Here is a 26,444-nt window from a genome sequence, read left to right as displayed (position 1 = left end):
GAGTGAGGTTTGCAGTCTTTGGCCATCTAAACTATATTGTGTCTGCGGTCTTCTTTGCCCTTCCCCAATCTTCATTACTTTGCATTTGGCAGGGTTAAATTCAAGGAGCCAGATGCTGGACCAGGCTTGTAGCCTGTCCAGGTCTCTTTGTAGTCCTCCCTGATCCTCATCCGATTTGATTCTTCTCATTAACTTCGCATCATCTGCAAACAAGGACACTTCTGAGTCTATCCCTTCCGTTATGTCATTCACATATACCAAGAACAGCACAGGTCCTAGGACTGACCCCTGTGGAACCCCGCTTGTCACAGGCGCCCACTCTGACACCTCGTCGCGTACCATGACTCGTTGTTGCCTCCCTGTCAGATATTCTCTGATCCATTGCAGTGCCTTTCCTGTTATGTGTGCCTGATCCTCTAGCTTTTGCAGTAACCTCTTGTGAGGAACTGTGTCGAAGGCCTTCTTGCAGTCCAAAAATATGCAGTCGATCCACCCCTCTCTCTCTTGTCTTTCTTCTGTCACCTTGTCATAAAACTCTAGTAGGTTTGTGACACAGGATTTTCCTTCCCTGAAACCGTGCTGGTTGTCAATTATACACTTGTTTCTTTCCAGGTGCCCCACCACTCTCCTCCTGATGATCTTCTCCATGACCTTGCATACTATACACGTTAGTGATACAGGTCTGTAGTTTAGTGCCTCATGTCTGTCTCCCTTTTTAAAAATTGGGACTACATTTGCCATTTTCCATACCTCAGGGAGTTGCCCAGTTTCAAATGATGTGTTGAAGATCTTTGTTAATGGCTCACATAATATCTCTGCTCCCTCTTTAAGGACCCATGGAGAGATGTTGTCTGGTCCCACCGCCTTTGAGGTGTCAAGTTCGCATAGCAACTTCTTCACCTCCTCCTTGGTTATATGTACCTCATCCAGCACTTGCTGGTGTGCCCCCCTGTTCTGATTTCTTGGAGTCCTACTGGTTTCCACTGTAAATACCTCTTTAAATCTTGTGTTGAGCTCCTGACTTACCTCTTGGTCGTTTTTTGTGAATTCCCCATCACCCTTCCTCAGTCTGATTACCTGGTCCTTGACTGTTGTTTTCCTCCTGATGTGGCTGTACAACAGCTTTGGGTCAGTCTTTACTTTTGATGCTATGTCATTTTCATATTGTCTCTGAGCCTCCCTTCTTATCTGTGCATATTCGTTTCTGGCTCTTCGGCTGATTTCTTTATTTTCCTGAGTTCTCTGTCCTCTGTACCTTTTCCATTCTCTAGTACACCTAGTTTTTGCCTCCCTACACCTTTGGGTGAACAAAGGACTCGTTCTGTTCTTCCCATTATTTCTGTTTCCCTTGCGAACAAACCTCTCCTCTGCCTCCTTGCATTTTGTTGCTACATAGTCCATCATTTCTTGTACTGGTTTTCCTGTCAGTTCCCTCTCCCACTGAATGTCTTGAAGGAAGTTCCTCAGGCCTGAGTAGTTCCCCCTTTTGTAGTTTGGTTTTTCCCAGCCTATTCCTGCTACTCTCTCCACTTGGAGCTCAACTATGTAGTCGAAGCACAGAACCACATGATCACTAGCTCCCAGGGGCCTTTCATACATGATACCCTCGATGTCCGAACTACTCATGGTGAATACAAGGTCCAGTCTTGCTGGTTCATCCTCTCCTCACTCTCTGGTAGTGTCTCTAACATGTTGATGCATGAGGTTTTCCAGTACCACATCCGTCATCTTGGCTCTCCATGTTTCGGGACCCCCATGGGGCTCCAGGTTTTCCCAGTCAATCTCCTTGTGATTGAAATCACCCATAACTAGTAACTTTGCTCCCCCCATGTGTGCTCTCCTGGCCACCTCGGCTAGTGTGTCGATCATTGCTCTGTTGCTCTCATCATATTCTTCTCTTGGCCTCCTGCAGTTCTGTGGTGGGTTGTACATTACTGCAATTATCACCTTATGTCCCTCAGACTGGATTGTTCCTACTAAGTAGTCCCTTTCGCCCGTGCCATCCATTCCTTCCATTTTCTCAAAACCCCACTGGTTTTTAATGAGAAGTGCAACTCCTCCTCCCCCTCTCCTCCCTCTGTCTTTCCTGAGGATTTGGTATCCGGATGGAACGATTGAATCTGTTATTATTCTGGTGAGTTTTGTTTCTGTGAGTGCTATTATGTCTGGGGATGTCTCTTTGATTCTTTCGTGCCACTCCTCATACTTGTTTGTTATTCCATCTGCATTTGTATACCACACCTTCAACTTCTTTTCTAAGACTGTGGTCTGGGAGGTATATTGGGGTTGGGGAGGTGGGAGACCTGGTAAGGAACTATGGGTTGTTGCTGTGGGGGTGGAGTTTGTAATGTAGTGGGTGGGGGCATTGAATGTGGCATGGGTGTTTTGATTTAGAGTGTTTGGTTGCACTGGGATTGACCTGGTTGGGAGGCTTCTATAGGAAGTTGTGAGGGAGGCTGTATTTGATCTTCTTCCTGGGCCTGGGATCTCCTGTCTGTCTTCTCCATCCCCTCTCTTTCCTCCTTTCGCCTTTGTACCATCTCTCTCAGTTTCTGCCTTTCTTCTTGTGTTCTGTGTGTGTGTGTGTGTGTGTGTGTGTATGTGTGTGTGTGTGTGTGTGTGTGTGTGTGTGTGTGTGTGTGTGTGTGTGTGTGTGTGTGTGTGTGTGTGTGTGTGTGTGTGTGTGTGTGTGTGTGTGTGTGTGTGTGTGTGTGTGTGTGTGTGTGTGTTTGTGTTTACTAACATTTCTGTGTTATTTGTATTCTAATATTTACTGTGGCAATTGACCTTCAGTGTAAATGCACAATATATACGTCAAGTACTGCCAACTTTTATTTTTCAGTATATAACAAAGCTTTATCATCTAGTCGGTTCTGCCGCTGCTGACTTTGTCTTTAGAACAACTAGAAATTGCATCATTGGCTTTTGTTCGTGTTTGACACGATTAAGAAGAGGTTAAGAAATGACACTTCATGTTTGGGGCGAAGGTTGTCGAATACTGTTTTACATGAGACAAGGAAACATGGCCCACCATTATGTAACAAGGAAATATGTACCACTAAGGTGTGACAAGGAAACATGTACAATTGATGTGTAACAAGGAAACGAGTCCCACCATTGAGACAAGAAAACCAAGGAAATATGTTCCACCAATGTGTAACAACGACACATGTCCCAAGAATATGTAACAAGGAAGAATGTCTCAAGAAGGTGTAACAAGGGCACATGTCCCACCAATATGTAACAAGGGCACATGTCTCAAGTATATGTAACAAGGAAGCATATCTCAAGAATGTGTAACAAGGGAACATGTCCCACTAAAGAGAAACGAGGAAGTATTTCCTGCCTCCTCTCTCAGTAAGAATATCTCATCACTCAATGTCTGGGTCTTCATCCTTGCCTCTTCCTGAATCACTCTACTTTTTCTTCTATTTCTCTGTTTATTTTACAGTGTAAGCCTTCAACCAAGATATTGAGTAACTTCCATCTTTTCCATATTAGAGCAATGATTTTACTTGCCCTTTTCTTTTAGGGATATTCTCCGTTGAGCGTCCTATTTTCCGTTGTCTTTTGTTAACCATTTTTCCCTATATTCCCCTTTGTTATTCTCACCCATCAACTTTAATACCTACCAAAAGCAACATGGTAAATACCAACCACGTTGGTCTTGGCCAGTACTTCAGGCTGTTTTAAATTATTACTTCTCTTGCCACAGAACACAACTCGGCAAGTTTGTTGATGTCTCCAGTCGATGTATGATGCCCTGCTGCAGTTCTTTATGTCACTTTAGAGTTGCTAGCTCACTCAGGAGGCAGCAGGGAGGCACATAGACCACTTTTTATAGTGATACTGAAGTTATTTTTGCTTATGTTCATCTTCCTCCACAGGTTTCTATTATTTTCAGGTATATCATTAACTATTCTACGCATCTTTCTTTTTTTCCTTAATCTCATTTCACCAGTTCGATCATTTGCAAAGTGAACTGTACCTTTGACAACACCTACAGGCAGAAAATAATTGACTCAATCTCCAGGTAGTAGTATTGCTCATCACAAATATCGTTAACCACCCTATCAACATTTATAAAATATGTTTTGATAATTGATTTCGCTTCCAAAACGCTTTACACTACTGCTTGCTTAATATACTCATGCACTGCTCGAGCATTCCGAGAAAAACACGCAAAAGCAAAGACAAGATAAGGTATGACGGGTGTGACCTAGTGTGTGTATACACCTATTTGCCGCAGCTCCTGTGTGTGTGTGTGTGTGTGTGTGTGTACTCACCTAGTTGACTCACCTAGTTGAGGTTGCGGGGGTCGAGTCCGAGCTCCTGGCCCCGCCTCTTCACTGATCGCCACTAGGTCACTCTCCCTGAGCCGTGAGCTTTATCGTACCTCTGCTTAAAGCTATGTATGGATCCTGCCTCCACTACATCGCTTCCCAAACTATTCCACTTACTGACTACTCTGTGGCTGAAGAAATACTTCCTAACATCCCTGTGATTCATCTGTGTCTTTAGCTTCCAACTGTGTCCCCTTGTTACTGTGTCCAATCTCTGGAACATCCTGTTTTTGTCCACCTTGTCAATTCCTCTCAGTATTTTGTATGTCGTTATCATGTCCCCCCTATCTCTCCTGTCCTCCAGTGTCGTCAGGTTGATTTCCCTTAACCTCTCCTCGTAGGACATACCTCTTAGCTCTGGGACTAGTCTTGTTGCAAACCTTTGCACTTTCTCTAGTTTCTTTACGTGCTTGGCTAGGTGTGGGTTCCAAACTGGTGCCGCATACTCCAATATGGGCCTAACGTATACGGTGTACAGGGTCCTGAACGATTCCTTATTAAGATGTCGGAATGCTGTTCTGAGGTTTGCTAGGCGCCCATATGCTGCAGCAGTTATTTGGTTGATGTGCGCTTCAGGAGATGTGCCTGGTGTTATACTCACCCCAAGATCTTTTTCCTTGAGTGAGGTTTGTAGTCTCTGACCCCCTAGACTGTACTCCGTTTGCGGCCTTCTTTGCCCTTCCCCAATCTTCATGACTTTGCACTTGGTGGGATTGAACTCCAGGAGCCAATTGCTGGACCAGTTCTGCAGCCTGTCCAGATCCCTTTGTAGTTCTGCCTGGTCTTCGATCGAGTGTATTCTTCTCATCAACTTCACGTCATCTGCAAACAGGGACACCTCAGAGTCTATTCCTTCCGTCATGTCGTTCACAAATACCAGAAACAGCACTGGTCCTAGGACTGACCCCTGCGGGACCCCGCTGGTCACAGGTGCCCACTCTGACACCTCGCCACGTACCATGACTCGCTGCTGTCTTCCTGACAAGTATTCCCTGATCCATTGTAGTGCCTTCCCTGTTATCCCTGCTTGGTCCTCCAGTTTTTGCACCAATCTCTTGTGTGGAACTGTGTCAAACGCCTTCTTGCAGTCCAAGAAAATGCAATCCACCCACCCCTCTCTCTCTTGTCTTACTGCTGTCACCATGTCATAGAACTCCAGTAGGTTTGTGACACAGGATTTCCCGTCCCTGAAACCATGCTGGCTGCTGTTGATGAGATCATTCCTTTCTAGGTGTTCCACCACTCTTCTCCTGATAATCTTCTCCATGATTTTGCATACTATACATGTCAGTGACACTGGTCTGTAGTTTAATGCTTCATGTCTGTCTCCTTTTTTAAAGATTGGGACTACATTTGCTGTCTTCCATGCCTCAGGCAATCTCCCTGTTTCGATAGATGTATTGAATATTGTTGTTAGGGGTACACATAGCGCCTCTGCTCCCTCTCTCAATACCCATGGGGAGATGTTATCTGGCCCCATTGCCTTTGAGGTATCTAGCTCACTCAGAAGCCTCTTCACTTCTTCCTCGGTTGTGTGCACTGTGTCCAGCACTTGGTGGTGTGCCCCACCTCTCCGTCTTTCTGGAGTCCCTTCTGTCTCCTCTGTGAACACTTCTTTGAATCTCTTGTTGAGTTCTTCACATACTTCCCGGTCATTTCCTGTTGTCTCTCCTCCTTCCTTCCTTAGCCTGATTACCTGGTCCTTGACTGTTGTTTTCCTCCTGATGTGGCTGTACAACAGTTTCGGGTCAGATTTGGCTTTCGCTGCTATGTCATTTTCATATTGTCTTTGGGCCTCCCTTCTTATCTGTGCATATTCATTTCTGGCTCTACGACTGTTCTCCTTATTCTCCTGGGTCCTTTGCCTTCTATATTTCTTCCATTCCCTAGCACACTTGGTTTTTGCCTCCCTGCACCTTTGGGTAAACCATGGGCTCATCCTGGCTTTTTCATTACTCCTGTTACCCTTGGGTACAAACCTCTCCTCAGCCTCCTTGCATTTTATTGCTACATATTCCATCATCTCATTAACTGGTTTCCCTGCCAGTTCTCTGTCCCACTGAACCCCGTTCAGGTAGTTCCTCATTCCTGTGTAGTCCCCTTTCTTGTAGTTTGGCTTCATTCGTCCTGGCCTTCCTGCTTCTCCCTCCACTTGTAGCTCTACTGTGTATTCGAAGCTTACAACCACATGGTCACTGGCCCCAAGGGGTCTTTCATATGTGATGTCCTCGATATCTGCACTACTGAAGGTGAATACTAAGTCCAGCCTTGCTGGTTCATCCTCTCCTCTCTCTCTTGTAGTGTCCCTTACGTGTTGGTACATGAAGTTCTCCAGTACCACCTCCATCATCTTAGCCCTCCAAGTATCTTGGCCCCCATGTGGGTCCAAGTTCTCCCAATCTATCTCCTTGTGGTTAAAGTCACCCATGATCAGGAGCTTTGCCCTGCATGCATGAGCTCTTCTGGCCACTCTAGCTAGTGTGTCAACCATCGCTCTATTGCTCTCGTCGTACTCTTGCCTTGGCCTCCTGCTGTTCTGTGGTGGGTTATACATCACTGCTATTACCACCTTGGGACCTCCAGAGTGAAGTGTTCCCACTATGTAATCACTTTCTTCTCCGCTATCTTCTCTCTCCAGCTCATCAAAATTCCAGCGATTTTTGATCAGCAACGCCACTCCTCCACCCCCCCTGTTCCCTCTGTCTTTCCTCAGGATTTGGTATCCCGTTGGAAAGATGGCATCTGTTATCATACCTGTAAGCTTGGTTTCTGTGAGAGCTATGATGTCCGGTGATGCTTCTTTGACTCTTTCTTGCCACTCCTCCCACTTATTTGTTATTCCATCAGCGTTTGTGTACCATACCTTCAGTTTCCTTTCCAACACTGTGGTTTGGGGGGCCTGTGAGGGTGGGAGACCTGGTGGCATACTGTGGGGTTCTATAGCTTGGTGTTGGGTGGAGGCTGTGGGTATGGATTGTAGGGTGTGTTGGGATGGTGTGATAGGTTGTATGGTTCTGAGAGTAGTTGTGTGTGTGCTTGCCCTTGCTGTTCTGTCCTGCTCTGACAGACCTCTGCTGGTTCCCTCCTTGTCTCTTTTCCTAGCTCCTTTCGCTTTTTTGTCCTCTCCCTCAGCTGCTGTCGTTCTGATTTTGTTCTGTCTCTGTCTAGGAACACCCTCTTGTACTCTTCCGAGTATTTCAATCGTGGTTTCTCTTGGAGGATCCTGTTCCGCACTGTTTCCGTCCTGAGAATCAGCTTGATTGGTCGGTTTCTCACCTTCGAGTACCCCCCTATTCTCTGAAAATTTACAATCTCGTCCCTCTCTTCACCTATTTCTGTTATGATTTTCTCAATCTCCTTCCTTTCTTCCTGCTTCCTTTCAGTGTGTGTCCTTTCCTCTCTCTCCTGAAGCCCATGGATAAACACTGATTTTGCCCTTTCTTCCTCGCATTGCCTCACCCTCTGTGGCTCTGGATCCTGCCTGTATGTGGTCAGTTTCTCCCTTGATTTTTCCAGTGGCTCTTGATAGCCTTGTTGTGCCTCAGCATTCGACCTATCACCCTCTCCATCTGCAACCAGTTGATCTTCCCTTTCACTCCTTGGTCCTCCTTGGCAGATTGATGTGACCTTAGCATAATTCATAATTCCTTCCTTCCTGTTCAGCCTCGCAGCTTCATATGCTGTGTCTTCTCTGGTCACTGCCCCTGTAACTCGCTCCAGCCTATTTATCTCAACTTCTAGGACCCTTATCTTGGCTACTGCAGTTTCGACTTGTGCCTCCCAATTCTTTGTGTGTGTGTGTGTGTGTGTGTGTGTGTGTGTGTGTGTGTGTGTGTGTGTGTGTGTGTAAGTTTTACTGATTTCTGGCCTCAAGGATCCGATCATATACTCTCTTGTAACAATGCGTGATGTTTTCCTCCACTAACTGTTTATTTAGTGTGCTCCAATTACTCTCCACCTGAGAGTAAAAAAGTACTTCTTTGTGTTCCTTAACGCTTGCACTCTGCTCGTTCACTTTCTCTCTCTCTCTCTCTCTCTCTCTCTCTCTCTCTCTCTCTCTCTCTCTCTCTCTCTCTCTCTCTCTCTCTCTCTCTCTGCTCGTTAAAGAGAGGACTTTCTAAAGGGTGGGAGAGGCGGTCCTCTTCGTAAAGGAGATAACGTGATCCAGGTTATGAAAAAGGTGTGATTGCCTGTGTCTTCTTGAATGTTGGTATAGACACAGCAGTAACAAGATTAAGGTAAGCTAAAGCACAGCTTTAGCCTTCCTTTATCTCGTAAATATAGTTTCTGACCATTATTTCTAATATCAACAAGAACACTCTAACAGAGAATCAGTAAGAAAACAGGTTACTTAAGATGAATGATAATTTTTTTTAACCCCAATTATTTCGTATCTATCACTTGGAGATAATATTCACCTTGTTCTCACTAAAGAGTATGACCTAAAAATATTCTAAGAAAGTTTGTGGCACATTTTCAAACAGCAATCATAATTCACAAAATTCCCATTCTTGATAAGCAGTTTAGCATGAATATAAGTAAGTGACTTTTTCATAATTGAGAAGCACTAGACTAATATTAACCGCCTACCTTCCCTGAATTTGTTACTATCATATTCCAGTCTTTCATGAACCAGCTGGATGTAAGCCTTACAAATACAGAATTCTACTAAGTTACCAGGATGCCGATGGCCACTGCATCAGGTGGAAGTTCATAACTAAACAGAATGTCCAGTTGTCCACGTTTACTTAAAGCACACAATTTAGAATTAGAAATTTGTAGTATTTAGAAATGGAGTAAGTAGTATACAGTAATGCTGCTGGTAATGGAATTAAATAAACTGTTGCAGTACAATATGAGTAGCAATATTGCGCTAATCGTAGATGTAGCCAATGCCTTCCATCCAATAATATATTTCCTACATAATTTACATTTTCATTTTGCCAATGTGTTACAGAATATAGTATTATGTTTGTGAATCCTCTGTCATCATGGAAGTAGCCAGATGGAAGGTAGGGAAAAGGCTCTTTTTTACTATTCTTAACTTAGCTAACTAGATACTGCAATACTAGATAGTCTTAACTCGAGATAGTAGTGTACAAGACAGTCCTCACTCGAGGTAGTAGTAGATGAACTCCCGTAGATCTCCTCCGTTTGTACTGTAAAAATATTCCTCTTTACATTTCCCATATTTTCCATAGTACTCTCTCTTTTTTTTTTTACACAGGATTTGACAAGGTTAAGAATCCCTAACTTTATTGACAAGCTATTTACAGGTTAAAGATTCTTAACTTTATTGGCAAGCTAAGAGCTGTTGCCTACATCAGCTCATTTGAAAGCATTTTTATTGTTATGAGACATACAAGTAGGGAACAGGATGTAGTTGGAGCCATCTGTGGGCCAGCATTTTCATTTGATCAACTGACTTTACCTCGTTGACATCATTATGCTGTACGAATGTGTTCCATACTCGAGTCATCCTGGGTATATATGATCTTAGATGGAGTGATGTTCTGGAGAAGGGTACAGCCAGAGTGAAGTTGCTGCTTTCTGCCCGTCTTGTGGCATAAAAGCTTGTTTCACGCTGTCCTCGAAGTGGATCCAAGTGTGGTACTTTGACAATATTGGCCTTGTACATAACAGTAAGGCCACCCACATCCCTCTTCTGTTGAAGGCTCTGCTGAAATGACAGATCTATCCAGGATTGGTCCAGGCGAGAGATGAGGCGTCTTGCTCTGTTCTCTACTCTGTCAAGCAGTCGCAGATGAGAGGGGGGCAGGCAAACCAAGAAAGTGGAGCATACTCAAGGTGTGAGCATACTTGTGCCTCGTACAGAATCTTTGCAAGCCCTACTGTCAAGCAGACATGCTCTCTCTCTCTCTCTCTCTCTCTCTCTCTCTCTCTCTCTCTCTCTCTCTCCCCTGTTAAATGTACCTTTGTGCCAGTAGGCTAGTGTTTGCTCGTTATGTCGGCTCTTCGAATCATTTTTTTCTCTCTTTATTCGCATTCGCATTTTTTTATTAATTTCTGTGTTTTTATTTGCCCGGCAGCTTGTTGGTCTGGTGATGCCTGTAGGCTCGCTTGTGTCCGGATTTGCTGCTCGTTAAGAGTTCCACAAATGGTGTTTTTCTTTTGTGTTTTATTTTATTTCTAACATATCCCATCTCTCTTTCTCTCTGCCTCTGTCTGTCTGTCTGTCTCTGTCTCTGTCTGTCTGTCTGTCTCTCTCTCTCTCTCTCTCTCTCTCTCTCTCTCTCTCTCTCTCTCTCTCTCTCTCTCTCTCTCTCTCTCTCTCTCTTTGTGTACAAGACAGACATTCTACAGCCAAAATACTAGTTTTCTGTCTGGCCCTTCGAATCTAAGGCACCCATCCATTACCCACTAAGTGCTTGTTAAGAAATTCTGTTCAGTTTTATCACGTTAGGAGGAGCATGTAGTGCTTTATAGCCAGACCTTACCCACTAGGAATATACACTACCTTCGTTTTATATATATATACATATATATATATATATATATATATATATATATATATATATATATATATATATATATATATATATATATGTCGTGCCGAATATGTAAAACTGGTCAATTAGCAAGAACTCACTTAAAATTAAGTCCTTTCTAAAATTTTCTCTTATACGTTTAAAGATATATTTTTTTCATTAATGTTGATGTAAAAATTTATAATTTTGCACCAAAGGGAACTTAGAAAACTTACCTAACCTTATTATAACAAGCGCAATTTATTTTAGCCTAACCCAACTAAATATATTTTAGATTTGTTTACAATAATTTAATACTAAACAAACACAGTGAAATATATTTTTTTCGTTAGGTTCAGAATGATTTTGGCGAAATTATTGCATACACAAATTTTCACTTGTCCTATATGGCAAGATGAGCGTTGCTATTTAAGCCAAGATAGCAAGTTCTGCCTATTCGGCACGACATTATATATATATATATATATATATATATATATATATATATATATATATATATATATATATATATATATATATATATATATATATATATATTTATTTATTTATTTTATTTCATTATCACACTGGCCGATTCCCACCAAGGCAGGGTGGCCCGAAAAAGAAAAACTTTCACCATCATTCACTCCATCACTGTCTTGCCAGAAGGGTGCTTTACACTACAGTTTTTAAACTATGACATTAACACCCCTCCTTCAGAGTGCAGGCACTGTACTTCCCATCTCCAGGACTCAAGTCCGGCCTGCCGGTTTCCCTGAACCCCTTCATAAATGTTACTTTGCTCACACTCCAACAGCACATCAAGTATTAAAAACCATTTGTCTCCATTCACTCCTATCAAACACGCTCACGCATGCCTGCTGGAAGTCCAAGCCCCTCGCACACAAAACCTCCTTTACCCCCTCCCTCCAACCTTTTCTAGGCCAACCCCTACCCCGCCTTCCTTCCACTACAGACTGATACACTCTTGAAGTCACTCTGTTTCGCTCCATTCTCTCTACATGTCCGAACCACCTCAACAACCCTTCCTCAGCTCTCTGGACAACAGTTTTGGTAATCCCACACCTCCTCCTAACTTCCAAACTACGAATTCTCTGCATTATATTCACACCACACATTGCCCTCAGACATGACATCTCCACTGCCTCCAGCCTTCTCCTCGCTGCAACATTCATCACCCATGCTTCACACCCATATAAGAGCGTTGGTAAAACTATACTCTCATACATTCCCCTCTTTGCCTCCAAGGACAAAGTTCTTTGTCTCCACAGACTCCTAAGTGCACCACTCACCCTTTTCCCCTCATCAATTCTATGATTCACCTCATCTTTCATAGACCCATCCGCTGACACGTCAACTCCCAAATATCTGAATACATTCACCTCCTCCATACTCTCTCCCTCCAATCTGATATCCAATCTTTCATCACCGAATCTTTTTGTTATCCTCATAACCTTACTCTTTCCTGTATTCACTTTTAATTTTCTTCTTTTGCACACCCTACCAAATTCATCCACCAATCTCTGCAACTTCTCTTCAGAATCTCCCAAGAGCACAGTGTCATCAGCAAAGAGCAACTGTGGCAACTCCCAATTTATGTTTGATTCTTTATCTTTTAACTCCACGCCTCTTGCCAAGACCCTCGCATTTACTTCTCTTACAACCTCATCTATAAATACATTAAACAACCACGGTGACATCACACATCCTTGTCTAAGGCCTACTTTTACTGGGAAATAATTTCCCTCTTTCCTACATACTCTAACTTGAGCCTCATTATCCTCGTAAAAACTCTTCACTGCTTTCAGTAACCTACCTCCTACACCATACACCTGCAACATCTGCCACATTGCCCCCCTATCCACCCTGTCATACGCCTTTTCCAAATCCATAAATGCCTCACAGACCTCTTTAGCCTTATCTAAATACTGTTCACTTATATGTTTCACTGTAAACACCTGGTCCACACACCCCCTACCTTTCCTAAAGCCTCCTTGTTCATCTGCTATCCTATTCTCCGTCTTACTCTTAATTCTTTCAATAATAACTCTACCATACACTTTACCAGGTATACTCATCAGACTTATCCCCCTATAATTTTTGCACTCTTTTTGTCCCCTTTGCCTTTATACAAAGGAACTATGCATGCTCTCTGCCAATCCCTAGGTACCTTACCCTCTTCCATGCATTTATTAAATAATTGCACCAACCACTCCAAAACTATATCCCCACCTGCTTTTAACATTTCTATCTTTATCCCATCAATCCCGGCTGCCTTACCTCCTTTCATTTTACCTACTGCCTCACGAACTTCCCCCACACTCACAACTGGCTCTTCCTCACTCCTACAAGATGTTATTCCTCCTTGCCCTATACACGAAATCACAGCTTCCCTATCTTCATCAACATTTAACAATTCCTCAAAATATTCCCTCCATCTTCCCAATACCTCTAACTCTCCATTTAATAACTCTCCTCTCCTATTTTTAACTGACAAATCCATTTGTTCTCTAGGCTTCCTTAACTTGTTAATCTCACTCCAAAACTTTTTCTTATTTTCAACAAAATTTGTTGATAACATCTCACCCACTCTCTCATTTGCTCTCTTTTTACATTGCTTCACCACTCTCTTAACCTCTCTCTTTTTCTCCATATACTCTTCCCTCCTTGCATCACTTCTACTTTGTAAAAACTTCTCATATGCTAACTTTTTCTCCCTTACTACTCTCTTTACATCATCATTCCACCAATCGCTCCTCTTCCCTCCCGCACCCACTTTCCTGTAACCACAAACTTCTGCTGAACACTCTAACACTACATTTTTAAACCTACCCCATACCTCTTCGACCCCATTGCCTATGCTCTCATTAGCCCATCTATCCTCCAATAGCTGTTTATATCTTACCCTAACTGCCTCCTCTTTTAGTTTATAAACCTTCACCTCTCTCTTCCCTGATGCTTCTATTCTCCTTGTATCCCATCTACCTTTTACTCTCAGTGTAGCTACAACTAGAAAGTGATCTGACATATCTGTGGCCCCTCTAAACATGTACATCCTGAAGTCTACTCAACAGTCTTTTATCTACCAATACATAATCCAACAAACTACTGTCATTTCGCCCTACATCATATCTTGTATACTTATTTATCCTCTTTTTCTTAAAATATGTATTACCTATAACTAAACCCCTTTCTATACAAAGTTCAATCAAAGGGCTCCCATTATCATTTACACCTGGCACCCCAAACTTACCTATCACACCCTCTCTAAAAGTTTCTCCTACTTTAGCATTCAGATCCCCTACCACAATTACTTTCTCACATGGTTCAAAGGCTCCTATACTTGGTTCAAAGGCTCCCAAAATCTCTCTCTCTCTCCTCTACATTCCTCTCTTCTCCAGGTGCATACACGCTTATTATGACCCACTCTTCGCATCCAACCTTTACTTTAATCCATATAATTCTTGAATTTACACATTCATATTCTCTTTTCTCCTTCCATAACTGATCCTTCAACATTACTGCTACCCCTTCCTTTGCTCTAACTCTCTCAGATACTCCAGATTTAATCCCATTTATTTCCCCCCCACCGAAACTCCCCTACCCCCTTCAGCTTTGTTTCGCTTAGGGCCAGGACATCCAACTTCTTTTCATTCATAACATCAGCAATCATCTGTTTCTTGTCATCTGCACTACATCCACGTACATTCAAGCATCCCAGTTTTATAAAGTTTTTCTTCTTCTCTTTTTTAGTAAATGTCTACAGGAGAAGGGGTTACTAGCCCATTGCTCCCGGCATTTTAGTCGCCTCATACGACACGCATGGCTTACGGAGGAAGGATTCTTTTCCACTTCCCGATGGGCAATAGAAGAAATAAAGAAGAACAAGAGCTATTTAGAAAAAGGAGAAAAACCTAGATGTATGTATATATATATATGCATGTACGTGTCTGTGAAGTGTGACCGAAGTGTAGGTAGGAGTAGCAAGATATCCCTGTTATCTAGCATGTTTATGAGACAGAAAAAGAAACGAGCAATCCTACCATCATGCAAAACAGTTACAGGTTTCTGTTTCACAGTCATCTGGCAGGACGGTAGTACTTCCCTGGGTGGTTGCTGTCTACCAACCTACTACCTTTATATATATAGAGAGGTACCACCCCCTCCCTAGAACTGAACTGGAGACCCTCGTCCTCAGAAAAATGATTAAACGCTAAACGCACTTCAGGAAAAACTTAACATTCTCCCCGGAGCTGTTTGAATATTTTCTTCTCCTACCACCCCTTATATTCTATATTCTACATTGGTACAATTTATCAAAGATTATGAATCTCCTCCAGCTCCTCCAAAGCCGAACGCGAGTCAAGTATACAGCTAGTATTTTCTCTCTAGATGGCCACACTGAAGCGCTGGAACATGAAAGTGGCGGCCCTCTGGTCCGTTGTGGTGTCGATGTGTTTGGTATCCAAGGTCTCTGATTCCACTGGAACAAACTAATATTTGATGGCCTATGTGTCTATACTTGCTGATCTTTAACTCCTACCTGTGATCTGCAGTACCTCCCTGTTGCCGAACACTGTGACGGATGTAGGTGTCAGCCAGTGTCGACACTCAGGTATAGTCCCATGCTTAAAGCTTGCCATTCTTCCAAGGATAGATGGTGATCCCGTCGGGGCCGTTTACGGGACTGTGAGCATTGCTGGATGCTAGAGATCGGGTCTCTCTCTTAGCTGGGCACCCAGCTGTAGCAAGGTTCCTCTTCATTTTGTGGTTGGCTTGATTGTGTCTTGCATGTCAGCCCTTGGTTTTGGACCAGTTTAGGCCATATAGACCATATTGGTCAGGTTCCACATCTCCACAAATACTCGTATATTCCGTGTGAATTGGGGTAGTGATGAGGAGAGCCACTGCAATACTGAGGGTCTGTGGATCGAGTCGTGGTCCATTGCGAAATGGGAAGTGTTTGGAGGAAGTTCCCAGAGTAACGTGAACTCACAGCTTGGAGAGGGGAGTCTCCCTGTTGGATGTTGCAGCCCTGAGCATAAAATCATATACATAATGCTTTCAACTCAGTCAGAAGGGATGCTGCTCTCCAAGCAGTTTATAGAAACTTCCCTTCCCTTTATCCCTTCATAGAATCGTGTTATAGTGTGACTTCCAAACTATTGTTTGGGGACCATGAAATTGATTTATGTGAGGGCGTGCAACAGGGGGACCCTCTTGCCCCCTTTCTATTCTGTTTGGTCATCAAGGAAGTCACGGAAGCACTCTCCAGCGAGCTCAATATCTGGTTCCTGGACGACGGTACCCTAGCTGGCACAACAGAATCTCTCCTAGAGGACATCAGTAAAATTAAAGAAATGAGAGAAAGCCTGGGCCTTTCTTTAAACCCCACCAAATGTGAAATAGTTTCTACCAATCAACAGATGATCCAGAATATTAGTGCCGTTTTACCAGGAGCACGAGCCATTGATCCAGCCAATAGCACTCTCCTTGGTGCTCCTCTTTGGCCCAATGCCATCGATCTGATCCTAGAAAAAAAAGCCTCAGACCTCCGGACGATGGAAAGCAGGATGAAAGGCATTGACACACACGATGCTTTCTACCTACTCACCAAGTGCCTGTCAATCCCAAAACTTACCTACTTTCTGAGATGCTCCCCAGCCTTCAGCAGTCCAAAACTCAAGAAATATGACTCTCTCCTGAAGACCATGCTAGAGAGCGTATTGAATCTTTCCCTTGACGATGGACAGTGGTTGCAAGCCTCACTTCCGGTCAGGCTTGGAGGGCTAGGAGTACGCAGATCCTCCCAGATTGCTCTACCAGCTTTCCTATCCTCTTCCATAGCATCAAACCAGTTGATAAGACAAATTCTTCCTGATACCCTCAGTGACTCAGCAGGAATAGAAGACCCTAGCTATGCCAGTGCCATCACCGAATGGGAGACTCTTGCTGCTCCAGCACCAAACCCTAGTGCAGCACTGGCTCACAGTCAAGCTGGGATGGCCCGATTGCTGAAAAGGTGTTTGCCAACATGCTCAGGGCTGCAACATCAGATAGGGAGATTGCCCGTCTCCAGGCTGTGAGCGCACATCACTCCGGGGACTTCCTCCAAACAGTTCCCATATCGGCAATGGGAACGCGACTCGACCCCAAGACCCTCCGTATTGCAGTGGCTCTGCGCCTTGCTGCCCCAATTCACACAGAATATACGTGTATTTGCGGCGAAGTGCAAGCAGACCAATACGGTCTACATGGTCTTAACTGTTCCAAAACCAAGGGCTGGCATGCAAGACACAATGAGGTCAACGACATCATTAAGATAACCCTTGCTACAGCTGGATGCCCTGCCGAGAGGGAGCCCCGATCACTAGCAGCCAACAATACCCACAACCCAGCAAACCGCCCCGACGGGATCACCTTGGAAGAATGGCAAGCTCTTAGCATGGGACTATACCTGTGTGTCCACACTGGCTGACACCTATATCCATCACAGTGTGGGGCGACAGGGAGGAGCTGCTGACCACAGGGAGGAGTACAAGATCAGCAAGTACAGTGACATTAGCCAACAGTATCAATTTGTCCCAGCGGGATCAGAGACCTTGGGATCATGGGGAAAAATGCCACACGTTTCCTTAAAGAATTGGGTTCCAGACTCGTCGACACCACCAGGGACCCAAGGGCAGCCACTTTCATGTTCCAGCGCCTCAGCGTAGCCATCCAGAGGGGAAATGCTTGCTGCATACTTGGCTTGCGTCCAGCCTCGGAGGAGCTGGAGGAAATTCATGATCTTTGATACATTGTGCCATTGTATTCATGTTTATGTTTTTTCTGTAAATGTATTCTGTTTATTAATAAATGTTCACATAGAATATAAAATATATAGGGGGTGGTAGGAGAAGAAAATATTCAAACAGCTCCAGGGAGAACCTTGAGTTTTCCCTGAGGTACGTTTATTGTCTTCTCTGAGGATGAGAGTCCCCATTCCAGCTATAGAGGTGGTACTTCCCTATATGTATATATATATATATATATATATATATATATATATATATATATATATATATATATATATATATATATGTGTGTATATGTGTGTGTGTGTGTGTGTGTGTAATGAATGCATGCTGCAACTGATTGATCGAACGTTTCATTGGATTTAACGAGAATCGACGGAGCGAGTGACAGTAAAATTAACCCTGGGCAGTTTACGTGTTTTGAGAAAGAAATATGCTCCGTTTCTAACAATTATTTCTTTCCGTTCCTTACACAAGACGATACACACAGAATCCCAATTATAATTGAATCAAATAATATGTATAGTCAACTTGAGGAAAATTATATACTAAGGAGAGAGGCGTATTTACTGTTTGGAATTTCTTAACTAGTTAAGATTTTCGTAATGTCTTGTGCAAGAATACATTATACTCAGTTAATGAACTTATATTTAACGCCTACGATACTTTATTGTAGGCTGCGTTTAGCTCAGCAGGAACATTGTTAAGCTTGACAAAGTTCCTGGTGAGCGAGAAGATCATGCGAAGCCAATGTCACGAATTTACGAGGCACAGTGGTCACTTTGACAAATTGGAAAAAAAAATCTCGTCCAAACTTTCGTCTCCCGCATCGATACGAAGAACTTGTTACATTAAGAGCAACACGTTGGTAATTCCCTAATGGTTCTTGCATAATAATTAGATACCACTGGGGCACGGTGATTACAGGCTACCGTAATCGTGTCTCAGTGAGATAAGAAGTCAAGTGTGAGAGGCGAGCCACATGGCGCCGAGGCCAGGGTCGCTCCTACCAGTCCGAACGTCAGGTAATATCCTGCCACAGTTGTGCAGGTGAAAATTACATGTCGACACACTACGAAGACACCATTCAACAGGCAGAGGGGACAGCTGAAGCCTCTAAAGACAGACAGTATAGCTGAAGTGATTCAGCAGACAGGGAGGAGCTGATGCCTGTCTGATGGTAGGCAGGATAGGTAAGGTCAGTCAGACAAACGATACAGAAGGCACAATCACCGAACATAAAACATAATAAGTGTAGGCAATTAAGGAACAGATATAGTACATGAAGCTAATAAGTATTCCGACATGAGAGGTTGTGAAGCCAATCAGAAGGCAATCAGAATGGCGTCACTCCAACAGTGGCACCACATTATAAATATTCTTAGTGGTGTATCATAGTATGTATATGCACGGAAAGCAGCACTGTGTATGCACTATTTGCTAGTATATACTCTGAGAGTTTACTTAACTCCCTACATTAGTTTTTCAAGTGTTCATGACCTGTGGTCACAAACATTTGGAAGAAATCTTTCGGATTTGTCTTTGGTTCCTTTGTAGCTTTGATACATGCATGCTTGTATATGTATTATGTATTTATCTATGTGTATATAGATGTTTGTATGTAAGTAAGTTTGTATATATGTATGTATGTGTATGTATGCATGCAGGTATATATGCATGTATGTATGTGTATAAATGTATATACGAATTTATGCATGTATTTATGTACGTGTGTATGTACGTATGTACGTTTGTATGTATGTATGCGTGCATGCATATATGTATGTGTATGAATATATATATATGAATTTATACATGTATTTATGTATCTATTTATGCATGTATGCACGTATGTATGTATGTATGTATGTATGTATGTATGTATGTATGTATGTATGTGTATGTATGTATGTATGTATATGTATGAATGCATGTGTTAATAAATATACCCACCTAATTTTACTCATCTGAGTGGGGTTGCAGAAGTTGTGGTTCAGTTCCTGGCCCCATCTTTCCACTGACCACGACTGGGTTCACTCATGGTTGCGTGAGCCCTATCATACTCATTTGCTGTCTAAGTCATTCAACTTCCAGGTCACTCAAAGGTTAAAGAAATGCTTTCTAACATTCCCATGACTCATCTTTCTTCAACTTCCAACTGTGCCGTCGTGTACCTGAGATCCTCCTCTCACGCAAGCTCCCTTTGTCCACTCTGCCAGTTAGTCTTAATATTTTGTAAGTCATAATCATGTCACCTCTGTTCTTTTTTGTCATCTAATATCGCTAAAGGTTTTGCCCCTTCAGCCTCTCCTTATACCTTATACCCTCAGCTCTAGGACTGAGCGATATATATATATATATATATATATATATATATATATATATATATATATATATATATATATATATATATATATATATATATATATATCGTTTAAGTTATTTGTGTCTTTTTTGCTTTTGAACCATAAACTGAGCTTAAAATATATATAACCTATGTCATGAATCCTAAGCACAATTTTGTAATAAGTGTTACTTTCTAGAAACACTTGGTGGTATATTATGTATGATCTACAGTATTGTAAGTTTTAAATCCCGCGTAATCTCTGAAATTAATAAAGCCCAGTCGTGTTTTATGTATGTGTAAAACAACTGTCAGTTTCTTACAACTAACTGATCAAACACAGACAGGTATGTGGTTTTCTTCTTATTGGAGTGGGAGGATGACAATATCATTGTTATCTTTTTTATCATTTTATATGTTATTCCCAATTCTGGTGTACCTTTTCTACTCTTCACATACTTGCTGATATGTTGACAAGGACAAAGATCTTGAGGTGTGTTAATGCGTTTATTGTTGCATTCAGTTTTCTTCAATAAAAATGCTTTAAACAGAGACTGATGACCTGTATAGTTTTGTACTATACAAGTATATTAGACTGTATGCATGTATTGTTCCTTGCTACCCTTTAAAGGAGTTCCATGATGTCGGTGAAGGGCTCTCGATCCAAGGAATAGAAGTTACCCTCTCTTTTATGGATTGGACCTTCAATAATAATAATAATAACGCTTCATCATAATAGTATATATGCAGGGTGTAAAAACTTTACTGTTTAAACTCGCAGGGTAACAGCATAGGCCATGAAATAACTGAGCTGTTTTTATTCCTAGGTAACTGTAGCCTCTAGTAAGTTTTTGTATTTGTGTTGCAGGAAGCAGCAGCGTGAGAAAGGCGGCACGGATGCTGGAGATGGCGCCACGGGGGCGGGTTTCAATATGACGGCGCCCTTCGGGGACACCCTAGGAGTTGGTAGAAGGGGTACCACGCTCCTGCCCTTCATTGTGCCCTGGGAAGCCGGGCCCACTAGACTCCACGACCCATCTATTAGCTATCTGAACGCCTCCTCTGACTTGTGGGGAGACAACACCACCTGCTGGGGCAACGCTTCCGTCGAGTGCGCCCTGGCCAACATCACCGCCTTGGAGGGCGGCGCTACCATCTTGCCGCCCTTCGAGCTTTGGCAGACGGTGCTCATCGCCATCTGCCTGGCCTGCTGCATGATTCTAACAGTCGGGGGCAACCTGCTTGTGTTGCTCTCCTTCATCGTCGAGCGAGCCATACGCCAGCCTTCTAACTACTTCATTGCCTCCTTAGCCATGACGGACGTGATCATCGGATCCGTTTCCATGCCCTTCTACACCGTGTACGTGCTGATGGGTGAGTGGACACTGGGGCCCATCTTGTGTGATCTGTGGCTCTCCGTGGACTACACCGTGTGCCTTGCCTCGCAATACACGGTCCTTCTAATTACAATCGACCGCTTCTGTTCAGTGAAGATCGCAGCCAAGTACCGCGGCTGGAGGACGCGAACGAAGGTGATGGTAATGGTAGCAATGGTGTGGATTATTCCAGCGTTACTTTTTTTCATCAGCATCTTCGGATGGGAACATTTCGTTGGCTACCGCTCACTGTTGCCCAACGAGTGCGAAGTTCAGTTCTTGAGAGACCCGGTTTTCAATACGGCTCTCATTGTTACATATTACTGGGTCACACTTGTTGTTCTCTTTGTCCTCTATGCCGGTATATATAAAACAGCTTATGACATGCAGAAAAAGTCAGAAGCCAAACACAGGAAGATGCAGACGTTGGTGGCCTTGAGTGCCGGGGGAATGGCTGGCATGGCCGGTCGCACGGCTGGCCTCGGGATGAGCAAAACGCAGAGTACGTTATTAAGTCAAGACAAGCCACAACCTGGCCCTCCACCCGTCGCCAGTATCGTCGCAGCGCAGGCGCCGCATGGAGGTTCTGGCGTCAGCGACTCGTCCTCGAGTCAAAAAACTTCTTCCAAGACAACAGAAACTACTAGTTTTTCAGAGCGTCGTGGAGAAACAACAGAAAAGTCTGAACGATCAAGCAGTCCAGCCTTCGACTCTGACGAAGAGAGCAGTCAGATACCATTGCCCAAGCGGTCGGGCCTCCCAAACAGCACTGTCCCACGCCTTGACCCACCACCACAGCATCGCAAAACTCCAACTACAGACACCCTTCCTAAGATTCCAGAACAAAGCGTACTGGATACCTCTACAACGTTAGAGGGTAGTTCTTCATCTGACGCTGGGATCGGAGCTCTGGCTGTGTCCCTTGCTCGATCTCTTCCTTTACCCGACCACCATCATTCACATAAGAATAAACAAAGACTACCTGACGTAACCTTGCATGAGTCCACCTTACAGTGCTCTGGACTACTGAATGTGACGCTCGGGGCGGCCACCACGCCTCTAGCCAAGCGCATGTCTGGCGAATTTTCAAAAAATGATGATGAAAATAGTGGTCATTCGGATGAAACTATAAGTGTGCAATCTAATGGAGAATTAACGCCCAAACTAAAGCCCCTGCAGCCTCTCCACCCTACCTCACTGCCTCTTCGACCCATCAGTACCGTGCCTATCCTCCCATTAGCAGCTTCCACACCAACAGACGCACTCGACGAAAGAGTAATAGCTCCTCCAGCTATGTTTGCTGACAGTATGAGCGTAAGCAGTATCTGCACCACACGACCCCCCTCCTCGTTAAACTACGGTCCTATGGCCTACGATATCCTTACGGGCTTGGACACAGGCGATCTACGATACATGGACGAGTCATCAATCATCCTTCCATCACCGGTAGTAGAGGATCCACCCTCCTCTGTATGGGCGGCTACTCTTCATAGTCCCAACTCGCCCACAGTGCGCTCCCTTACTTCGGCATTAACCACGCCTCACAGCATTCATCGCAAGATCAGTCGCATGCAGTCTCGCTCGGATGATGAAGATTTAGAGATGAGCATCGAGGAAGCAGACGAATCAGCAGACGCTGACGACGAGTGCTACGACAAGGAGGACATTTCCGACCACTCAACCAATGTGTTGGTTACTTCGATAATTCACGCTTGTACTGCTGTCACCAGCCTAGCGGGATCGGATAGGTACAAAAGTCATCTTAGTCCCAAAAACGAAACTACTCCTGCCACTACCACCAACAGCGCCCCTAATGCACACAACAACATAGCGTCTGCAGCCAACAACTCCAACAATACCACTTCAGCTGTGGTAGTACCGGCCACGCCTCAGGTGCGGCCTAGAGGGATCATGAGTGTGTCTGAGGTAGGGCGGCCGACACCCGGACCCACTAACCAACTCATTACCACTCACAATATCAACTCCAACAAGACGGTAACGAGTGTTGCAAGAACAGAGTCTTCCTCACTTATAGAGAAAGACAGGGGAAGTTCGATGGCAGTTATGTCTGATGCTCAGAGCTCAATTAAAGGCTCTCTCAAAGGCTCCAGGAAGGGCATCGTTAAGTCCTTCCGCAGCTTAAAGAAAAAGAAGAAGAAGAGCGAAGGTGAAAAGAGGCACCGTTCCAAGTCAGAAAATCGAGCTAACAAAGCCCTAAGAACTATCTCTATCATCCTGGGAGCCTTTGTGGCATGCTGGACACCCTATCACATCTTGGCAATCGCCGAGGGTTTCTGCCAGTGCACTAATACCCACGTCTACATGTTCGCCTACTTCCTATGTTATGCTAACAGCCCCATTAACCCTTTCTGTTACGCTCTTGCTAACCAACAGTTCAAGAAGACTTTCATGCGAATACTCAAAGGTGATCTGCACATAACGTAACGGCATAGTGCGATAGACTGTATCGTTGATATTTACTTAATTATCTGTGATATCTAGAGACCATCTGTGGGTGCGGCATGAGTGAGGGTTTGTGCTTGGTGTACTGGGGTAAGTGATGTGTATAGTGTTCAGTATAATGTATACACCAGAGTACGGGAGTATGGCGCTCAGTGCCTCGTGTACGGTGAGCAGTAAGATGTATATAGTGAACAGTTCCATGTATATAGTACGCAGTGCGATGTATATAGTATCCGGACCAGTGTGTCAAGTATTCAGTGCGATATATAAAAGCCTCAGTATAGTTTAGTTATAACCATGTAATATGTACGCATCCAAGTGCAGTGAGTACATTCCCCAGTACTGTCTACACCTAACAGCAACGTGCTTACATGCCCTACTATTTTTGCATATAAGTCTGAAAACTGTACACACCTAACTGTGCTGTGCACACAAGCCTGAAGACGGTGTGCACATTCTTTTATTCTGTGCATACATGCCTTAGTACTGCGTGTACACAACAGAGTTCAATGTACATGTCTGAGTGCTTTATGAATCTCCTTTTGTGATGGGTACACAGACACTCAGTGCAGTAACATCCTCTCACTTCAATCAGTGCCTCAGTGGGGTATCTGAACCTAAACCTCTTACGTGTACTGTCATATGTAATGCGCACTTGCATCATCACACTTGTACATTCAGTACAATTGCACATATCTGATATTCAAATACACTAGTTACAGAGTCTCACAAGCACCTCACTTTCATTGCGGTGTAGAAAAGATAAAGATTCAGTATTTTCTATGTGTATGTGTGTGTGTGTGTGTGTGTGTGTGTGTGTGTGTGTGTGTGTGTGTGTGTGTGTGTGTGTGTGTGTGTGTGTGTGTGTGTGTGTGTGTGTGTATGTATGCGTGCGTAGATAGACTCTGGTTATGAGAGTATTTTGGAGGCTTTGATGCAACGATAATGAGAGAAAGTCTCAGAAAGACAGTTAATTTTTACCAGTGCCGGCTGCAAGCTGACATTGACAAGGTTTGCATAGAATTTCAGGGGCAAAACAGAGCATGTGTTCCTCCTATGTCTATGTGCTGGAATCAAATGTCAAACTTTGCTTCTCTTTGCTTCAGAGCTCACTGTACTGGGCACAATTCCATGCTCTGCTGAGCCTCCATTTCGCCTGAAACTTGTTGTATCACAGCAAGAGCTGACTCGTTCTTTCCTCACCGCAGACATAAACTTGCTGTAAAAAGTAATCCTAGCTACATACTGCTATGTTAACGTATAAAAGCTCAATTTTCACGGCATGCTTCTAATAAAATTGGTTGACATTTTGCTAGTAACACTTGTACCCATAAAAATAGTGGACGTTTTAAAATGAAGAATTTCCGAACAGTTCTGTTTGCCAGTGTCTGTGCTACGATATCTTAGGTATTTGACTGTGAATTAGATAAGTCATCCAGTCAACACACACCTGTGACGTCATGCATAAACCCTGCTTCAGGGAAATTCTTTCAATACTGTCCATTTTGTTTTGAGGCTATGTTATGGCCAGTATTTTAAGTTCTTTGTAATATATAAAAATGTAAATGCATATGTATGAATGTTTGGGTGCTAGTATGCAGGCTGACCAGAAATATATATATATATATATATATATATATATATATATATATATATATATATATATATATATATATATATATATATATATATATATATATATATATATGTAATGTATAATCGCGAACAAGCGACACAGAATGAAAATAATAACAGGAGAAGCAGAATAATATCCCTAGGCTTTTCATGTTGCAATCACATCAGGAGCTTGCAAAGTTGCAAAACGCCCCTCGGAACGAATCTGCTGAGATTTTCTTACTCATTTATGCAGCTTTGCAAGCTCCTGATCATGTGTTAATTGCAACACAAAAGGCCTAGAACTATTATTATACTTCCCCTGTGGTTGTTTGCATATATATATATATATATATATATATATATATATATATATATATATATATATATATATATATATATATATATATATATATATATAAATAAATATATATATATATATATATATATATATATATATATATATATATATATATACATATATATATATATATATATATATATATATATATATATATATATATATATATATATATATATATATATATATATATATATAACAGCAACAAAAATAGGATAGCTCTTTGGGAAGAACAGTTTGTCAAAAATTAAAATAAGGTAATTGTATATTAAATGAGTTCTTCCATACAGCCTTTCGTCTTGGTACGAAAGGTGTTTTCAAATCTTTCATTTTTTAGGACAAAGGATCAGTATTTTTCACTCAGTACTATTACAACACGCATTTAGAGATTAATACGTTTTATATTTGCCCAAAAACTAAACATACTGTATGTTGCAGTGTTGGAATGTGACGCTTAGTGTAAGACCAGTCATTCTAATCATTATGAATACTCATCACAAAGTTCCACATCACCAAATGAGAGGGAGCCAGCAAGTCTGAATTCGTTCTCATGTTTTATATACCCATCTGGGCGCATTTAGTAGAAATCTCCAGATGGGCTGCCATACCTATGCTGTAGATTAGCGCAATTGCTTCA

At 42.9% G+C, this 26,444-nt stretch overlaps 1 protein-coding gene across 1 annotated transcript in view; it reads left to right on the top strand.

The window, feature by feature from the left end:
- LOC128690756 (muscarinic acetylcholine receptor gar-2-like) overlaps positions 1-25,440 on the top strand; it is a 157,773-nt gene extending 132,333 nt beyond the window's left edge. Inside the window, exon 2 of the mRNA XM_070088301.1 lies at positions 20,862-25,440. Within this exon, the coding sequence (XP_069944402.1) occupies positions 20,926-23,814 (2,889 nt within the window). The 5' untranslated portion in view covers positions 20,862-20,925 and the 3' untranslated portion in view covers positions 23,815-25,440. The remainder of the gene's footprint in view (positions 1-20,861) is intronic.
- Positions 25,441-26,444: the final 1,004 nt, after the last annotated feature.

This window comes from Cherax quadricarinatus, chromosome 24 (genome assembly GCF_038502225.1).
Source record: "Cherax quadricarinatus isolate ZL_2023a chromosome 24, ASM3850222v1, whole genome shotgun sequence".
In the NCBI taxonomy this organism is placed as follows: Eukaryota; Metazoa; Arthropoda; class Malacostraca; order Decapoda; family Parastacidae; genus Cherax; species Cherax quadricarinatus.
The sequence above is the reverse complement of the archived record's forward strand: the minus strand, read 5'-3'. Positions and strand labels throughout refer to the sequence as shown.